This window comes from Polypterus senegalus, chromosome 6 (assembly GCF_016835505.1).
Source record: "Polypterus senegalus isolate Bchr_013 chromosome 6, ASM1683550v1, whole genome shotgun sequence".
NCBI lineage: Eukaryota > Metazoa > Chordata > Cladistia > Polypteriformes > Polypteridae > Polypterus > Polypterus senegalus.
In genome coordinates, this window is record NC_053159.1 from 174,191,427 (window position 1) to 174,211,912 (window position 20,486).

Below are 20,486 nucleotides of genomic sequence, written 5' to 3' on the forward strand. Positions count from 1 at the left end.
GATTTAATTTATTACCACTACAACATTGTTACAAGAAGAGTAATGCAAAATGAAAAATAGTTAATAATAAACAAACATTAAATGAAAAACAAATACTACTAAGGATTTTTCATTAAAAAAATTGTCGGTTGCTTTTACGGAGCACATCAGAAACGGTTCAAGCGTCAACTGGATAAGAACATACATACAAGACCGCAAGATTGTTGCAGTCTGCTTTATATATATACTCAGCAAAAGAAGAAATGTCCTCTGACTTTCAACTGTTTTTACTTTCAGTAAACTTAATGTGTAAATATTTGTATGAACAGTAAAAGAGTCAACACCATAAGACATAAACTAAAAATGTTTCACAATGTGTCCCTGAATGAAGGGAGGCTCAAAATCAGAAGTACCAGTCAGTATCTGGTGTGGCCACCAGCTGCTTGAAGTACTGCAGTGCATCTCCTCCTCATGGACTGGACCAGATTTGTCAGTTCTTGCTGTGAGATGTTACCCCACTCTGCCACCAAGGCACCTGCAAGTTTCTGGACATTTCTGGGGGGAATGACCCTAGCCATCGATCCAAATCGATCCCGCTCCAGGGTACAGGCCTCGGTGTAACGCTCATTCCTTCGACGATAAACACGAATCCGTCCATCACCCCTGGTGAGACAAAACCGTGACTCATCAGTGAAGAGCACTTTTTGTCACTCCTATCTGGTCCAGCGAAGGTGGGTTTGTGCCCATAGGCGGCGTTGTTGCTGGTGATGTCTGGTAAGGACCTGCCTTACAACAGGCCTACAAGCCCTCAGTCCAGCCTCTCTCAGCCTATTGCGGACAGTCTGAGCACTGATGGAGGGATTGTGTGTCCCTGGTGTGACTCGGGCAGTTGTTGTGGCCATCCTGTACCTGTCACGCAGGTGTGATATTCGGATGTACTGATCCTGTGCAGGTGTTGTTACACGTGGTCTTCCACTGCGAGGATGATCAGCTGTCCTTCCTGTCTCTCTGTAGCGCTGTCTTAGGCGTCTCACAGTGCGGACATGGCAATTTATTGCCCTAGCCACATCAGCAGTCCTCATGCCTCCCTGCAGCATGCCTAATGCACGTTCACGCAGATGAGCAGGGACCCTGGGCCTCTTTCTTTGGGTGTTTTTCCACAGTCGGTAGACAAGTCTCTTTAGTGTCCTGCGTTTTTAGAACTGTGACCTTGAATGCCTACTTTCTGTAAGCTGTTAAGGTCTTAACGACCATTCCACAGGTGCATGTTAATTAATTGATTATGGTTAATTGAACATGCATGGAAAACATTGTTTAAACCCTTTACAATGAAGATCTGTAAAGTTATTTGGATTTTTAAAACATTATTGTTGAAATACACAGTCCTGAAAAAGGGACGTTTCTTTTTTTGCTGAGTATATATACAGTATATAAATCTTGTCACGCTTGTGTCACAGAGACACAGGTGGTTGTAAAAAACAGGAATTTTATTCAAACACTGCAAACAAACATTTGTTTCTTTTTCAAAAGCTTAAACGTGCTCCATGACAAGTCAAGAGATGAGAGAGAGAGAGAGAGAGAGAGAGAGAAAAGCAAACATTCAATTCCAAAACTGACAGGCGCTGCGCAAGGCTTTTAAGTTAGCGGAGTATCGCACGAGGCTTGTTACGCGTTATAGCGCAAGTGAGAAGGTAAGGAGCAATGTGAGGGTAGTCTGTGTTTCAGGGGTTTGGGGTTTTCCCAGGGGCGTCTGTATCTTCTTCTTGCGATCAGTCCTCCAGCTCACAACATATATATATATTTATATGGCTGTTCGAGTCCTAAAAATATTTGGAATGCTAACCCGGCCAACTCTATTTAAGCAACAGGCAGGCGCAGTGCCACTGAAACATAAAGAATGCTGGCAGTCACCTCCAGTTCGCCCTCTGGTGGTCGTTCAGAGTGTCAACTGGATGATAACACACATACAATACCACAAGATCACCCCCCACCCTACCCAGAAGGGGCTGGGTTACGGTTGATTTCACCCTACAGTATTTTTAGTCGGCCATTGAGAAACATGTGTACCAAGTTTTATGAAAATCGCTCCAGCTGTTTAGAAGTGATGCTGGAACATACATAGATAGACACACACATACACTGTCTTTTTACGTATATATATAGATTTTTAGTACAAATTCCCAAGCCTAGGGCTAAAAGTGAGATTTTACACTAAAGGCTGTATAAAAGGCCTGCAAATAGCAATGGAAATAAAAAAGAGCATTTGGAGTGTATCTGAGACGGTTTTACAGAATATTCTTCTGTCTTGTTGCATAGAACGGTTATTTAAATATGCTTGTATCGTTTAATTAATAATAATTCTTTACATTTACATAACGCTACTCATTATTCAAAGCGCTTCAGTGAGCGGGGAGCCACTTCAGCCGCTACTAATGTGCAGCACCCACCTGGATGATGAAACGCCAGCCATTTTGTGCCAGTGTGCTCACCACACATCAACTGTTAGGTGGTAAAGGGGTGAGAGAGAGAGAGCCAGTCAGTGATAGGGAATGATTAGGGAGTGCAGAATGACTGAGGCCGTGGTTGCCTGGACATCAGGATTCACCCTGCTGTTTACAAAGCATGCCCAGGGATCTTTAATGACCACAGAGAGTCAGGACCTCAGTTTTATGTCTCATCCAAAGGATGGCACCATTTTTACAGCTCAGTGTCCCCATCACTGCACTGTGGAATTGAGATCCACATGCAGACCACAGGGTAGGCACCCCCTGCTGGCCTCACCAACACCAAGCTTTTCCAGGTTGGTCTGCCATCCAAGTACTGGCCGTGCCTCAAGCTTCAGGTGGATGACCTGTTCTGAGGTGCAGGTGGTATGGCTGCTGGCATTAATAGGTGTAAATGATATTTTTGGAACCGATAATTATTTGAACAGTCATGAGTGTGGTGTTAGTATAAGGCAGAGCAGGAAAATCTGGAACAGAAATAAGCCCTCCTAATTAAGATGCACCTTGTCAGCTACAGTTATAACAAGAACATAAACTAGCAGAAGGATCCAACAGAGAAATCACCCGATATTCTAATATATGAGACTGAAACACCAATTCTCCAGACTGCACGCTGACTTAAAAGTTAAGATCAGCCATTTTAATAAAAGAGATAGATCTTCATGAGCAAAGCTATGGGTATTAGCTAGTAATTAGCTAGTAACACAAAGAACGATAGCTACCAAGTAGTGTGGTAGACTGTAGGACTTTTGAAACTTTCAAAACTCAACTTGATGTTATTTTAGAAGAATTAAGTGGATAGGACTGGCGTGCTGTGTTGGGCTGAATGCCCTGTTCTCGTCTCGATTGTTCGAATGTTCTAATAATGGACAGTTTACTTCCCCATCTGACAACAGTGGACTCCATATTAATATCTTAGGCGGTTATGAATTGCTGGGTGGCTGAAAAACAGAGAAGGGTCTAGCTGCAGCTTGCAGTACCTATGACATCGATCAGGTAATGGCCACAACGTCAGTCACTAAGACTGAGATGACCCTCCTACATCCCTAATCTTAACCACAGTGTCACGGGGCCCTAATGTTAATCATAGGCTAACGCGATGGGTGTAACGTGACTGACGTTGAGGGCATTTTGTGATGTTGGGGCATCACATGACTGACCTCATAGGTACTGCGGTCTGCAATTACACTCTGTTGGAAAAACGTGAGATCTGGCTGGCTACCCCAGAAGTGTTTACTAGTCACCTGATAGTCAAAGTTAGCAGTGAAATAAATGAACCTGGAAAACTGCATTTCCATCTGAGTTCATTACCAAAGGCAGGCCTGCCCTTAAAGTAAATAGCCTAATATCTGAAAGGGATTATTTGTTGTAAATGTATGTGTTAAAAATGATAAAGATTATTTGGACTCATTTGATTCAAGTTGTGATGTGTCATACTGAAACACGTTATTTTTTGCGTCTTTTTTTCCAGACAGATTCCACAGGCTGTTATGTCAATGAAGGCAGGCAAGTGGGACAGAAAGAAGGTGAGGGTCATGGCTTCCTGGTTGTGCTTTGAAGAGCTGCTGTAAAAACAGTCACACCTACAAAATGTGCATCATGACAAAGCTATTCTTTCGCACTCTTTTTATCGTCTCCAAACCTTTGGCCCGTGATGTATATTCTTATTTACTAATTTGTTTTTTTTTAATACAGTTCTTTATTGGGTTTATTGTTTGTGCAGCACTCTGTGAAGAGTCTCTTTAAACAAGTGAAAATGTCAAATGTGTAATGTATCTTAATACAGAAAGTGATCATTTAATTTTATTTAATAATCCAGTTTATGGGCGCAGAGCTGTATGGCAAAACTGTTGGAATTGTGGGCCTTGGGCGAATTGGAAAAGAAGTTGCCATTCGAATGCAGTCATTTGGGATGAAGGTAACTATTCAAAGAGCTGCCAGTGTGGCAGGATTTCACGTACAATACAGTACTGTCTACTTTAAAGTGATTAATTCAAATTTGTGTGAATTGAATTCAAAATTCAAGAATAAACACCACACCCTACAATAAACAATAGAAAATAACAATCTCTAAATAAAGGAAAGCCCCGATTCTAGCACTCGCAGGCAGATGGCCGTAAATGTGCCATACAATACAAGGGTGGGCAAAAGTCGCTTTACAGTTGCCTGTATGGAAAAAGACATGCAGGTTATGATTATTACAGTAGCTTTATTACCTTCTTCTTTAGAAGAAGAAAAATAATACAAATAAATCTTTATATATAATACGCTACCGTGGCTGTCCGTTTGTCTGTCCAGGATTTTAAATCAACTGTAGCTCGCAAACCGTTTCACCTATTGATCTGGAATTTGGTACACATACACTGCGTGACGTCTACTATCCGCTTTCAGGGTGATGATTGACCTCCGAGGTTATTCCTCTTTTTAATTTAATTTTATTGTAGAATCAACCCTCGGCAGAGGGCAGCAGGGTGGCTATGCGGCACATGTGTAAGGGCGCTGTTCTCATCCCTACCACCTTCGCCGTCACTTTCCCTAACTCTTTATATCTTAAATTATTCTTGAGGCAGATAGAAGGCTTAAGTGAAAAAAATTAAAGAAAACATCCAAAGTAATTACAACACAAACACTGACTTCATCAGTTTTAACGTGAAATGATGGTGACGGAAGAAGTGAAGAAGCGGGTCGCTAGAGTGGAGAAAAGAAGAGCAGCAAGTGCATCAACCTCTGAGCAAACGAATGGTAAATGTAGAGAGAAAGAGGAGGAAAACTAGGACTGCTCAAGTCAAGTGTATTCACTGCACGTTATCATGCAGTGCACTGTTACTGTTAATACAATAATTAGTATATAAATAACTAGCCATGTGCGCCCAACTGCGTTAAAGTTGTCTGTGAAGGACTCCCTGTTTAAACGCGGCTGCCAGTCGAGAACTGGGCCCTTCGTCGCACAGCATTATGATTTTTTATAAGGGAAACAAAATTACAAAAGAAAACCCTTGGACATTGATTCGATAGGAACGGCCTACTCGGAATTACTGTCCGAATCGTATTTATGTGGTGGTGTAGGAGCATTTCTGCTTCTGTCCGTTCACAGTCCGTCTCGTTTCACAACGCTATCGTTTCCTCTAACGATGTCTTCTCAACCTTTCTCCAATCTCGCAGGTTGCTTTGTGGCAATCCAAAGAGTAAGGCAATATACACGGAGCAATGGTTATAAAAGGGGGACACACAGGTATCCAGGCTCTTTATAGCACAAATAGGGATCACTTCACTGACATGTGAGCAAGCCACGGTACAACTGTGAGACGCGCAGCACTCGCCGCTTCTAGCGTAACAATAATAATTTCCGGAACGTGCTGTTACGTTGTCATTCATTTTACCCACTGTCTTTCTTTCATTCATATGTTACGTAGGCACGTACCTTTTATCTTCGGCAATCTCATTCTCTAACCAGGCCTCAGGAGCTAACAGCGTAACACTGTCCACCATCCCTTTCGTTATTCCGGCACATTGTTGACATCCGTGAGTAACAACAACGTACTAAACTGGAAGGTGGTCTACGCATGCGTGGAATTCGCGGACAAACAAAGATCAAGATCTAAATGAAGATCTCTTTAGTTAATTTAAAGCACAACAATTTGTTTAGTTTGAATGTCTGTGTTTTGAGGTGTGACTGGCGTACTACAGTCTTCAGTAGTATAAGCCTGGAGGAGATTCTTAATGCAATGCCTATGTTTTAGCTGTCTCTCTACTGCCACCTAGTGCTTCTTCTTCTAATTCATTCGCGGACAAACAAAGATCAAGATTTAAATGAAGATTATATATAATAATACAAGAGTAAACTCTCTGTTTCGCGTACCTTCTTTTGCTCACCCCTGTAATAAACATCAGTTGAAATGAGGTGAAGATAACACTTCTATCTATCTGAAAAATAAATTATTAGTTTGCTATACAGAAGCTGGAAAATGATTTTATAGCTCTGCTGTTTTCTTTTTAACAGACGATTGGGTACGACCCTATAATTCCTCCCGCAGTCACAGCCAGCTTTGGAGTGGAGCAGTTTTCCCTCGAGGATCTCTGGCCGCTTTGCGACTATATTACTGTTCATACTCCCTTAATGCCATCAACTACCGGTGAGTCTGAAAGAAGGAAAACTGCACTCTTTTTTTTTGTCTGCTTTTAATAAAGAAGTTTCAGGTTGAAGGTAAAACCTTATGAAATTTTACATGTCCCAGCTGGAAATGAGATTTTTATTTCTTTAACTACTTTTTGAGATTCCAGCTGGTAGTGCTGCTAACTCACAGGCTTGTTACATGGCTGGTGGGAGTTGAGAAATGCAAATAAAATGAGATGATTTCTGTAGTGTGCACAATTTTACAAAATGAAATACAGTATATCAGTTCTCTCTGGTATTCTTGTTTTCAGGTATTATAAAACTGTAATCTATGGAAGGTTATTTATGACAAAATGAAATGCAATCCAACATGTTAACTAGACTGAAATTTAATGTAAATGCATGTGGTACATTTAAATTTTAAATGGGTTTATTGTGTCATAATTACAAAACGTATCAAACCAAATAACTGATTGCCTTTAACTACACAATGAAATTTTCATGTCAGTTTAACATGTAATACAAAAGCATATTTCGTTTTCATTCATGTCCACTGATCAAGTGTCATAACTAGAAGTAAAGTAAACGCATTGCATTTCACTCCACAGCAGCTCAAGTGAATTACATTTCAATTCAAGACCAAAGTTTTCATTGTGTAAAACCTAAACCAAGGGGCATCAACAATTGGGGTAAGAGGCGTTCCACTTGTAAACCTTTCTATGATCTGGTGGTGCTATAGGACAAGTTTCATCACTGTGGACCGTGGAGTGAATGGCGAAAAGTTCGTGTTAGTTCTCGCTGAAAAGGTTTACACTCAATGTTGAATTGACAGGAGTTGTTTTCTTTTTATATGTGTTAAAACAAATTGTGCAGTTTGTGGAAAAATATTAAGGAAAGAAATTTTGTCCTCAACTAGGACCCCTTTGATTCAGAAATCAGACAGGAGGAAAGTTGCTCATTGTGTCTTTAATTTCTCATTGTGAAGAGGGAGCACCCCGTCACAGCACTCTGCCAAGGAAATGTTCCCCAAGCAGAGCTGCCACAGAATGGTCACAGAACGAGGGAGGGGACGCATATTTGTAGACAACTGAATTTACATAACCGTGCTGAATTATTGCTTATACACCGTCTTGACCTTTACTCTGATTGTTTCATTGGCTTACACCATCTGAATTTATTGCACAGTTGGTGTTGTATCTGTTCAGCATTTGCCTGATGCACCTCTACCAGTACTCTTTAGATCACCTGCAGGGTCGTCAACTGGTGCCACCATTTACTGAAGTTTCATCCCCTTCCCAGTACATCTCCCCTGGGCTTGGCAGTGGGGGAACATCTCCCCACCACTTCCTATAGCTGGCCTTACTGTGGGGTTAATTCCCAAAAACTATCTCTCCTCCGTAGCCATAACCAGTAGCTAGCCTTCTCCTCCTCCTCCTTCTCGGAAAGCTCTTTAATGGCTTTCTGTAATTTGGTACCTGTCACAGCGATAGCCCATAAGAGCCAGATTACTGATTTACCCACGAAGCCCCTGCGTCTGTCTGACCTCTACTGGGTAGATGGAAGTCACCCAGCCTGCCTGTTTGCACTCTGCTGCCAACTTAGAGTACTTGAACATTTGTACTCATGTGTTGCTGGTAGCCTCTCATCGCAGGGGATGGTAAGTTCAATGATGAGCACCCTCCTGGCAGCTGTAGACCACATTACAACATCTGGACTTAGTGATGTTTGAGTGATTTATGAATGTTTACTCTGATTGGTCCATTGGCTTACACCAGTGCTTCCCAAACTTGGTCCTGGAGACAGACCCCCTGTGGCTGCAGGTTTTTGTTCCAACCAGCTTCTGTTTTTAATTGGACTCCTGGGCTAATTAAATGAACTGTTATTTCCCAAGTTTACGTCCCCCCCCCCCAAGTAATTTTTTTTCTTTTTAACAATATTGATTTTCATCCTACGTTTACAGGTGTTCTAATTGTGTAATTAATCCATCATTTACTAATTAAAGGGTCTGACGCTAAAGTAGTTGCTGCCTTTGATTGTTCAGTGTTGTTTGACTGGGTGTCTGCTCTGCTCATTTTTAATTGTCATTAATAAGATACATCAAAGGGAGCAAACTGCACAGAGAAAGGGCAAAATATAATGAGAGCAACAAAAGAGAGTTAAGCATTTAAATCTATAGCAAAAGCGGAAATATATATTTATCTTATAAATGTAGAAATCATGCTACTGTGCTTTTCTGAATATAGAGAAAAAATATACCAGCTAATTAAATGAGGTGTATTGGCGATCCTAAATTGTCCCTAGTGTGTGCTTGGCGTGTGTGTGCCCTGCAGTGTGCTGGCACTCTGCGCGGGATTTGTTCCAGCCTTGCGCCCTGTGCTGGCTGGGATTGGCTCCAGCAGACCCCCATGACCCTGTGTTAGGATATAGCGGTTTGAATAATGACTGACTGACTTACTAAATGAGCTCAGTGCTATCAGGTGGAACAAAAACCTGCAGTCACAGTGGGTCCCCAGGACCAAGTTTGGGAAGCACTGGCTTACACCATCTGAATATTTAGTCTGATTGGCTCACTAGCTTACACACCCAAATAACATACCTAAATAAAAGTCTCATTCTACTACATTCTTCTTGTTCTCCGTATCTCTTAAGTTCAACTCTTACTCTTTTATTGGAATTTCTGTGTATGTGACAACTGTCAAGTCTTACAGGGTCCATGACATCAGCCAGTTTCTTAAACCACCACCTGGAACATTCTTGTCTCTTACTTAACCCTTTCAGCAGTCTCTCTTCATGCTATTTCTAAGACAAATGCTATATATTTCTTTTAATGTGCACTGCATACCAAAATCTTCATGCTCAAGAACCATATGACCCCTTGATACCCTTATCTTCTCTCTCAGGTTACAATTTTGAGGTGTGGGTGGTTAGCAGCTTAAACTTAACACTGAAAATAGTGAAACATTTGTTAGCATCACCAGGCTTGGTTTCTTCATAGCTTTTCATTGCTACCCTCTGTGAAAACAAGATATTATTTTAGATTTTTTCCCTTTGTGCAACATGGGAGGTAATAAAAGCGTCGCTTACATCGCCAGCTACCACCCATTCATTGAGACGGCAATTCCTCTGCCTTACCAACTTCCTATTTGTCTTCTTTGGTGGTGGTTTGTATGCACTGGCGACTGGAACGCCTTTTACTCCCACTGTGTATGCTCAATGGTTATTTAATTGAGCACTTTGGAACCATCTTTTTATTATCAGTTATTATCCCAAGCCTGGATAATGGGGAAAGTCAGTGTCGGGAAAGGCATCTGCCAGTACAAATCACGCAGAAACCTATAAAACATTGACCCCAACAAAGAAGTGGAAAAAGAGGAAGACGAAGATTGTTAGTTAAAAGTTTTGTTTTCTTATGTATACAATGTTCTGTTTGTACTGCTGTACTATGTTTTTATGGTTTTATAAATTGACACCAACATATAAACGGCATACTCCTTGACAATATGTATCTGTTTGTGTTTTGCAGGTTTACTAAATGACACAACCTTTGCTAAGTGCAAAAAGGGAGTGAAAGTGGTCAATTGTGCCCGTGGTGGTATAATTGATGAAGATGCTTTGTTGAGAGCGTTGGAGTCGGGACAGTGTGGAGGTGCAGGGCTGGATGTTTTTGCTGAGGTTAGCTAAGAGCTTAAGCTATCCAATTAACCGCTCTGCTTTCTTTAAATATTTGCAGCAGCCTAAGAGTGACTAGTCAGAATATTAAATTAGAAGGTGTGAATATTAGTTTATGCCCAGTGTTTCTAATGTTAAAGATTAATCCTGTTAATCCTGCTCAGTTATTTGTAATGAATATCATTCTTGAAGTTCTTAATCCAAAAAATGAGGGATACTTTCAGTTAAGGTTGTTTGTTTAGAGCTGACTGTCATTATTGAAAGATTTGCAGCTGTTTATACCATCTGAAACCACCATCTTACACATTGTTAGTTTAAAAATGTTTTATACAGCTGGTACATGTCAGTCATTAACAGATGGACTGATTAGAGCTTTCATCATCAAACAGTGATGAGAGACAGACAGATAGATAGATAGATAGATAGATGTGAAAGGCACTATATAATAGATAGATAAATAGATAGACAGATAGATACTTTATTAATCCCAAGGGAAAATTCACATACGCCAGCAGCAGCATACTGATAAAGAACAATATTAAATTAAAGAGTAATAACAATGAAGGTATAACAGACAATAACTTTGTATAACGTTAACATTTACCCCCCCGGATAGAACTTATGAGTTGCATAGTGTGGGGGAGGAACGATCTCCTCCGTCTGTCAGTGGAGCAGGATGGTGACAGCAGTCTGTCGCTGAAGCTGCTCCTCTGTCTGGTGATGATCCTGTTCAGTGGATGCAGTGGATTCTCCATGATTGACAGGAGTTTGCTCAGCGCCCGTCGCTCTGCCACAGATGTCAAACTGTCCAGCTTTGTGCCTACAATAGACCCTGATATTTAAAGGTCTGCGCCCTCTGCACAGTTACCTCTGATGATCACGGGGTCCATGAGGGGCCTGGGCCTACTAAAATCCACCACCAGCTCCTTGGTCTTGCTGGTGTTGAGGTGTTAGTGGTTTGAGTCACACCATTTAACAAAGTCCTTGATTAGGATCCTATACTCCTCTTCCTACCCACTCCTGATGCAGCCCACGATAGCAGTGTCGTCAGCGAACTTTTGCATGTGGCAGGACTCCGAGTCGTATTGGAAGTCCGATGTATATAGGCTGAACAGGACCGGAGAAAGTACAGTCCCCTGCAGCACTCCAGCGTTGCTGACCACTAGCTAAAATGTAAAATTTTTAAGTACATTTAAACGTTTAGAGTAAATCTCTCTATTATAAAAGAAAATCTTGAAACGAAAAATTGACAAGAAATTTTTTCAAGTCCCGCCCTCCTCTCAACCATTTTCAACATTGCCCATGGTCCTCTCACCTCTCATTCATGTGAATGCTTTTGTCAAACACAGGTCCTGCACTCTCAGCTATTATAAATTTTTACGTTTTCCTCACTTTAGGTTCCCAAAAAAAGACTTATTATGTCCAAATCTTATTGAAAAATTTCATTCTGAAGAGTTATCAACAGAAGAAATGAGTACACGGGCAATCCTAGCACCAAGAAACGATCAAGTCAAACGAATTAATGCAAATACAGTCAACCCTCGTTTATCGCGGTTAATCCGTTCCAGACTCTGCCGCGATAAATGAATTTCCGCGAAGTAGGATTCTTTATTTATAAATCGAATATTTTCGCAGTTAAAGCATAGAAAACCTGTTTACGACCTTCTATATACAGTAATCCCTCCTCGATCCCGGGGGTGCGTTCCAGACCCAACGATAGGTGAAAATCTGCGAAGTAGAAACCATATGTTTGTATGGTTATTTTTATATAAGTTTTAAGCCCTTATAAACTCTCCCACACTGTTAACATTATTAGAGCCCTCTAGACATTTTAATAACACCCTTTAGTTAAACGTTTAAACTGTGCTTCATTACAAGACAGAGATGGCAGTTCTTTCTCACAATTAAAAGAATGCAAACATATCTTCAAAGGAGCACCGTGAAGAGCAGATAATGTCAGAGAGAGCGCTCGCTAAGAAAAAGCAAACAATCAAAAATCAATACGTGCTTTTAAGTATACAGAAGCACCGCGATAAAGCGGCATTTTGTAGAGGAGCGTCCTATCTTCTAGGCAAACAGCCACTGTGTAAACAGCCCCCTCTGCTCACACCCCCTCCGTCAGGCAGAGAGAGTGAGAAAGATAGAGAGAAGCAAACAAAACAAGCGCCACGCGGGAAGCATATCTTATAGCATTGAGGAGTTTTAGTTAATATGTAATACATGCTCTGATTGGGTAGCTTCTAAGCCATCCGCCAATAGCGTCCCTTGTATGAAATCAACTGGGCAATCAAACTGAGGAAGCATGTAACCTAAATTAAAAGACCCATTGTCCGCAGAAAGCGTCGAACCAGCGAAAAATCCGTGATATATATTTAGATGTGCTTACATTTAAAATCCGCGATGGAGTGAAGCCGCGAAAGTCGAAGCGCGATATAGCGAGGGATTACTGTATTGTCAATCGGTTACACGGCAAATTGGTTAAATGCTTATCAATAGACTATAAACAGTTGGTGGAGAACATCTATGACTGTTAACACCATCTGGTCTTCCACCGGCCAAATTACTGTTGCAAGAAAGATGTATCGTAATGTTACTACATAATTTATATCTGAGTGATGGGTTTTCTATAGGACAAGATTAGTTGTATTCAGAATTGGTCGAACAATTCTGACATGTAAAATTTTAACAGGCAACAAGAAAGGTAACGTAGGATAACATTAGACACCAAAGGAGATCTTGATATGCCATTCATATTAAAATGTTTACAGTTTCCTGTTAGAATAGCTTTTACTATGACATTTAACAAATAACGGGGACAACATGTGAAAAAGTCGGTTTATTTATTAGAAAGAAGAAATGATATTCACTCACAGGCAGTTATACATTGCGTTGTCACAATGTAAGACCAAACTTCAATGCGATATTGACAAAAAGTTAATTAAAGAAATTGTTTTTACCCAAGTTTTACAGTAAAAGTGTAAGTTTAAAAAGTATTTGTGTGTTAATTTCAAAGCCAAACAAAATGAAAACGTATAACGCAACAAATACCTCTAACACAACATGAAACTTAATTTTATTTCAATTTTACTTGCTGTAATGTAAAATAGTTAGTTCTATTATGCATATGTAACAATCCCCATGAAAATAACAATCTGTTTAAATTGTACACCCACTTCCCCATATGCGAGCAGTAGATCCATGAAGTGCCTAGCACTTAGCACACCCGCCCAGGGGTTGGCGAGCGAAATGAGCAGGGGGAGGAGCCCCCTAGTATTTTATAAGTTCAAACCAAATTGTTTTATAAAAGAGTTTCATATCCCTCCTTTTCCACAAATGAAGTGTCTGTCTAATCTCAACTGACTTCGTGGAATGTGTTTTCTGTACTCTTTACCTCTTGTTGATGCATCATCGGGGAAGAAATGTGGCTAAATAAACTTGCTAATCTGGACGCCTCAGATAATTATTTTTTTTCCATTATGTATGGTAGTATGATGAGAATACAGACCTTCTTGGGCTACAAGATAATTTTATGGAGGAAACTGTTTACCTTACTTTAGGAGCTTTCACAATGTTAATTTGTCTTATAGGAGCCGCCAGTGAATCGATCACTCATAGACCATCCAAATGTGATCTGCTGTCCTCATCTGGGAGCCAGTACTAAAGAGGCTCAGATTCGTTGTGGACAAGATATTGCAACACAGATTGTTCAAATGGTGCATGGAGAAGCCTTGATTGGAGCTGTAAGTATAGTTTATGATTACACTCACCGACCACTTCATTAGGTACACCTTACTAGTACCGAGTTGGACCCTTTTTGCCTTCAGGGCTGCCGTAATTCTTCATGGCATAGATTCAGCAAGGTGCTAGAAGCATTCCTCAGGGATGTTGGTCCATACTGACATGACAGCATCACACAGTTGCTGCAGATTTGTTGGCTGCACATCCATGATGCAAATCTCCCGTTCCGCCAAATCCTGAAGGTGTTCTATTGGATTGAGATCTGGTGACTGTGGAGGCCATTTCAGTCTAGTGAACTCATTGTCATGTTCAAGAAACCATGTTTGAGATGATCTGAGCTTTGCGAAATGACGCATTATCCTGCTGGAAGGAGCCATGAAAAGGTGACCACACTGTGGTGATAAAGGGATGGACATGGTCAGCAACAATACTCCATTGGCTATGGCATTTAAACAATGTTCAGTTGCTACTAAGGGGTCTGAAGTATGCCAAGAAAATATCTGCCACACCATTACTGCATCACCACCATCCTGAACTGTTGATACAAGGAAGGATGGATCCATGCTTTCATGTTGTTGATGTCAAATTCTGACCTTACCGTCCAAATGTTACTGCAGATTTTGAGACTCATCAGACCAGGCAACATTTTTCCAATCTTCTGTTGTCCAATTTTAGTGAACTGTAACCTCAGATGCCTGTCTGTAGTTGACTGGTGGGGCACCAGGTGTGGTCTCCTCCTTCTGTAGCCCACTTGCTTCATGTTTCAATGTGTTGTGTGTTCAGAGATGCTCTTCTGCATACTTCGGTTGTAACTAGTGGTTGAGTTACTGTTGCCTTTCTATTAGCTCTGTTCAGTCTGGCCATTCTCCTCTGACATCTGGCATCAATAAGGCATTTTCACCCAGAGGACTGCCACTCACTGGATATTCTCCCTTTTTTTGGACCATTCTCTGTAAACCCTAGAGATGGTTGTGTGTGAAAATCCCAGTAGGTCAGTAGTTTCTGAAATACTCGCATTGGCCCGTCTGGCATTAACAACCAAGTCATTTAAATTACCTTTCTTCTTCATTGTGATGCTCGGTTTAAACTTGAGCAGGTCATCTTAACAATGTCTACAGGCTGAAGTGTACTGAGTTGCTGCCATGTGATTGGCTAATTAGATATTTACATTAATAAGCAGTTGAACAGGTGTACCTAATAAAGTGGCCAGTGAATGTATATGTCTGAGGATTTAATATCTCTTTAAAGAAAAGGTTTTAATTTGTGGTTATAAATTAATCAGAAATAATGCTGTCCTAGTCCAATAACATGAAGTGCACATTACTGTCCATCTGATTGAATCCATTGCATTGTTTGTTACAATGGAAAAGTGTACAGAGTAATGTGGTCTTAAACAGTTATTAATGCTAGTAAAGTTAACATTTTCTATGTTTTACAGTGCAAGAATCAAAATAATATTTAAATATTTTCTAAAATAATATTAGTCTAAAAATTCCAGTGTGAACAAAACTGCAAGGTAACAAATACTGAATGTAAGCACCAACTGTTCAATGCAGGTGAATGCACAGATCCTCATGAGTGCCTTGACGCCAGAATCGATGCCCTGGATTAAGCTGGGAGAAGCTCTAGGATGTTTGTCCAGGGCATGCACTGGCCTGACGAGAAATCAGGTGCAAGTTACAACAACAGGTATGATGCTACTCATTTAAGTTTTCCCAAGTTAAGTTTATTGTTGAAAATGAATCTGTGAGAAATTACATTTTGAAATTTAATTTTATGATGTTGCTTCTGTGTAATAAAAATATCTCTCTATTATAATAAAAAAAATCTTGGGACGAGACTCTTTGAGAGACTTTTTGGAATGGAGTCCCGCGAGACAGTAACTTTTGCCATTAGATTCTTTCAAGTCACGCCCTACTTACAACCATTTTCAAACAAGACCACGGTCATCTAAGCTCTCAGTTGTGTGAATGCTTTTGTCAGACACACTTCTTGTGCTCTCAGCTCTTATAAATTTTATCAGGACAATCATTTCATACATTCTAGATGACACGTCAACGACTAAGTGAAGAAGGAAGATCAGGGACAAACATTCGAAAAAGTCGGGTAATTTATTAGAGATAAAGAAACTAAATTCACTCACAGGCAGTTATATGTTGCGTTGTCACGATGTAAGTCCAAACACGGAATCAAAATTCAATGTAAAGTTAATTTCAAATATTGTTTTTACTGAAGTTTTAAAGTAAAAGTGAAAATAATGCATATGTAACAATTCCCATGAAAATGCAATGTCTTTAAATTGTATATCTGGTTAACCAAACCCGGGGGTGGACGAGCGAAGAGAGCAGGGGGCAGAGCCCCCTAGTAACTTTTAAAATAATAATGATTGTACAGTTTCTTCTTCTTTTGGCACCTCCTATTTATGGGGCACCATAGCAGATCATCCATCTCCATCTCTCCCTGTCTTTTACATCACTTTCTGCTACATCGACTGCCTTCATGTCCTCCCTCGCCACATCCATAAACCTCCTCTTTGTCTTCCTCTTTTCCTCTTGCCTGGCAGTTCCATCCTTAACAGTCTTTTCCAGATGTACCCCTCATCTCTTCTCTGCATGTGCCCAAACAATCCCAATCTCGCCTCTCTCACGTTGTCACCAAACTATTGTACCTGTGTGGTCCCTCTAATATACTCATTCCTAATCCTGTCTACCCTCGTTACTCTGAGTGAAAATCGTACAATCTTCAGCTGTGCCCCCTGTTTTTTTCGTCAGTGCCAATGTCCCCGAATCACACAGCATAGCTGGTCTCACTACCGTTTTATAGAGCTTGCCTTTCACAGTTCTATCCTGTCACTCTTCTCCACCCAGTCCACCCTGCCTCCGTTGCTTTGGACTGCTGAATCCAAGTATTTAAATTCATTTTCCTTCACCACCTCTGCTCCAAGCAGTCATCCGCATGTTTGATTTGGTTTTATGCTGGATGCCCTTCCTGACGCATCCCTCTCCAATTTACCCGGACTTGGGCCTGGCACTGGCTTGTGCGACCCTGGTGGCTGGGTTCATTTTTGAACATTGTTATAGGATAAAAAAAAATACCGTGGTTTGTTAATGAATGTTTTCAAGCTGCAACAATAAAGGAAGTGGAACATTTATAAACACTGTGTTAAAGAGACAGTCCACCAGATGACACCTTCAATCTCAGTAAGCGGAAATTAACTTAATTTCACACCAGCATTTCTAAAATAAAGAATTGCATTAAAAAAGGAAAAGCTGGACTGGAGAAAATCATGTGATTTTGTACATGTACTTGCTGTATATTAGCTTAAAAGACATTAACGGTCAGTTAGTCATCCTCCAAGCCGCTATATCCTAACACAGGGTCAAGGGGGTCTGCTGGAGCCAATCCCGGCCAGCACAGGGCACAAGGCAGGAACAAACTCCGGGCAGGGCGCCAGCCCACTGCAGGGCACACACACCAGGGACAATTTAGGATCTCCAATGCACCTAACACACGTCTTTGGACCGTGGGAGGAAACTGGAGCATCTGGAGGAAACTGGAGCATCTGGAGGAAACCCACGCAGACACGGGGAGAACATGCAAACTACACACAGGGAGGACCTGGGAAGCGAACCCGGGTCTGACATTAACAGTCATCGAGATTATTTTTTTTTCCCCACCCTGTGTGTTCTGCTTTGTCCTACATGCTTGTTGTTAGTTTTGGATCAGTTCTGAAGGAGTTAAATGAGTGCTTTTATCCATAACATATCTGGAAAACTGTAGCATTTGTTGTGATGTTTATGTATAAAATATATGTGTGTAGGCTTTACATGATCATATGTAATACAAAGAAAGCTCAGGGAGACAGTGCCTAGGTAAAATTATGTTTATGCAATGAACAAATTACATTTAAGTTTAAGTAACAACATAATGCTCACACCCACTTAATCTAATTTAGTCCAGGTGGGCTTGTGCCTATCCCAGTAGCATCAGCCTCAAAGCATTTTATAATCCAGATCTGGGCAACCATCCATTGCAGGGCCCACTCACACACCCACCTACAATAATTTCCATGATCAGTCATTTTCATAAGGCCTCTGCATTTATTCCAATGACGCCAAGTTCCATTTAGGAGCTCCTAGTGTCCTTGCCCACCAGGTCTCTAAGGGAGTTTCCTACACTGGCATAGCCCAGTCCTGTAGTCCTGTAAGGCCCTATTTGAAACTGTGAGCCTTCCAGCAGCCAGAAGGTATTGCCATGTCTGATGTTCCAATCATTTCCTGATTCTCTTTTTATATAAAGCTAAGGATTCCTAACAAGTGCCGTATAGGTTGCCCTCTTACTTCCTGGGAGAATTCTTCCACCCAGGGTATCTATATGGTATATTAATGTTGTGCCGCCTTTTACTTTTCTGGGCATGTCCTGTCCTACTGGTAGTGTGGATTTCTCTCCATCTAGAAGGTGGTTTTCTAAATAAAACTCCTCCATTGCCCCTCCGCTCAGCAATGCAGGCCAGATGGTGTCTGGTGGATGGTAGGCCATCTTGAGAGCGTGTAACTGCAGAGCTAACACTGTATTATTTATTTAGTTGCACATGCACTCCTACTTCTGTTTCTTTGTGCAGTTCTTTTACACCAAAGGTGTTTTTAGTTTATTGCTATGTATTCTTGTCTGTTGCTGGAGGACTCACAGAGTAAGATTTTAATTGTACTGAGTACTTATGACAATAAATTTGATGTTTCTGTGGGAGTTCATTTTGCCCTGTGCTAAGCAAGTGCTATCCTTGTATCTGGCAAACTCACGTCACTGCCTGCACAATACTGAGTCAGACAGAAAGTCTATAAATGTGGTTTTTCTTCTTGTTCTTCTTCTTGTTCTTGTTCTTCTTGTTCTTTGTGTTTTTCTTCTTGTTCTTGTTTTTCTTGTTCTTGTTCTTCTTGCCTTCCTTGTTGCTGTTGTTCTTCTTCTTCGTGTTCTTCTTCTTGTTCTTCATCTCTTTCTTCTTGTTCCTTGTCTTCTAGATAGATAGATAGATACTTCTTGTTCTTGTTTTACTTGTTCTTGTTTTTCTTGTTCTTGTTCTTCATCTTATTGTTCTTCTTCTTGTTCTGCTTGTTGTTCTTCTTTATCTTCTTGTTCTTCGTCTTCTTGTTCTTCTTTTTCTTGTTCTGCTTGTTGTTCTTTATCTTCTTGCTCTTCATCCTCTTGTTCTTGTTCTTCATCTTCTCATTGTTCTTCTTTTTCGTCTTGTTCTTTGTCTTATTCTTCATCTTATTGTTCTGCTTGTTGTTCTTCTTTATCTTCTTGTTCTTCGTCTTGTTCTTGTTCTTCTTTTTCTTGTTCTGCTGTTCTTCTTTTTCTTCTTGTTCTTTGTCTTGTTCTTCATTTTATTGTTCTTGTTGTTGTTCTTCTTCTTCTTGTTCTGCTTGTTGTTCTTTATCTTCTTGTTCTTCTTCTCCTCTTCCTCCACCCCCTCCTCCTCCCTCTAACACCCTTAAATGTCAACACTCTCCTAGCTAAATGTGACCTCTAATTTTAAGTGAATAATGTTTGAAGGGCAAGGTTATTTCAGTGTCTTTTACAAAGATGCTTTTATTTATTACAGGCCAGCATACTCTCTTGTCATCGTTGGCACAAAATAATGCTCCTGTCACTTCCTTTTTCATTATGTTCACAGATGAAGGGGGCCGCACTTAACCCGCATCCACCACTACAGACGCGGCTTTGATGTCGCAATTGAAAAGCAAGCTTGGCATTTCTAAATTATTCCGGTGTTGATTAATCTGCATGCCCTCTTTCCGAGATGCTTTGCTGTCTCATACAAACTTTATTTCTGCCTTACAACCGTAACTGTTGGTCTTTTTTTCTCTGAGAGTAGGAAAATGTGGACAGATTGATAGTAAAATGTATGGTGGGTATTGTAATGAAATTGTATAAAAACACCCTGGTGACATGCAGAACGTTTATTTTCTGAAATAGGGCATAATCTGAAGAATGCTGCTGGTTACCTCAGTGCTGCAGTGGTGGTTGGATTATTGAGAGAGAAGCCGGTAAACGGAGTGAATATCATCAATGCATTAACACTGGCTGAAGAAGCTGGAATAGCGGTAGGTGCATTTAATGTGTACAAAAGCACAACGGTTAATACATTCTTAGGGGAAAAAAAAATATTTTTTTTTGTAGATAAGAGAAACTTTAAAAACCCCACAGGTTATTTGTATTTGAGAGTGACGAATCTATTTAAAAAGGAATATATACGGTATGTATATACAGGTACCGGTCATAAAATTAGAATATCATGACAAAGTTGATTTATTTCAGTAATTCCATTCAAAAAGTGAAACTTGTATATTAGATTCATTCATTACACACAGACTGATGTATTTCAAATGTTTATTTCTTTTAATTTTGATGATTATAACTGACAACTAATGAAAGTCCCAAATTCAGTATCTCAGAAAATTAGAATATCAATTAAGACCAAT

General features: G+C 40.4%; 1 protein-coding gene across 1 annotated transcript in view; it reads left to right on the forward strand.

Moving 5' to 3' along the window:
- The window catches only part of phgdh (phosphoglycerate dehydrogenase), a 48,482-nt gene that overhangs the window by 15,461 nt on the left and 12,535 nt on the right, over positions 1-20,486 (forward strand). Inside the window, exons 4-10 of the mRNA XM_039757585.1 lie at positions 3,955-4,009; positions 4,303-4,401; positions 6,484-6,616; positions 10,121-10,269; positions 13,854-14,006; positions 15,561-15,693; positions 19,981-20,108. Of these exons, the coding sequence (XP_039613519.1) occupies positions 3,955-4,009; positions 4,303-4,401; positions 6,484-6,616; positions 10,121-10,269; positions 13,854-14,006; positions 15,561-15,693; positions 19,981-20,108 (850 nt within the window). The remainder of the gene's footprint in view (positions 1-3,954; positions 4,010-4,302; positions 4,402-6,483; positions 6,617-10,120; positions 10,270-13,853; positions 14,007-15,560; positions 15,694-19,980; positions 20,109-20,486) is intronic.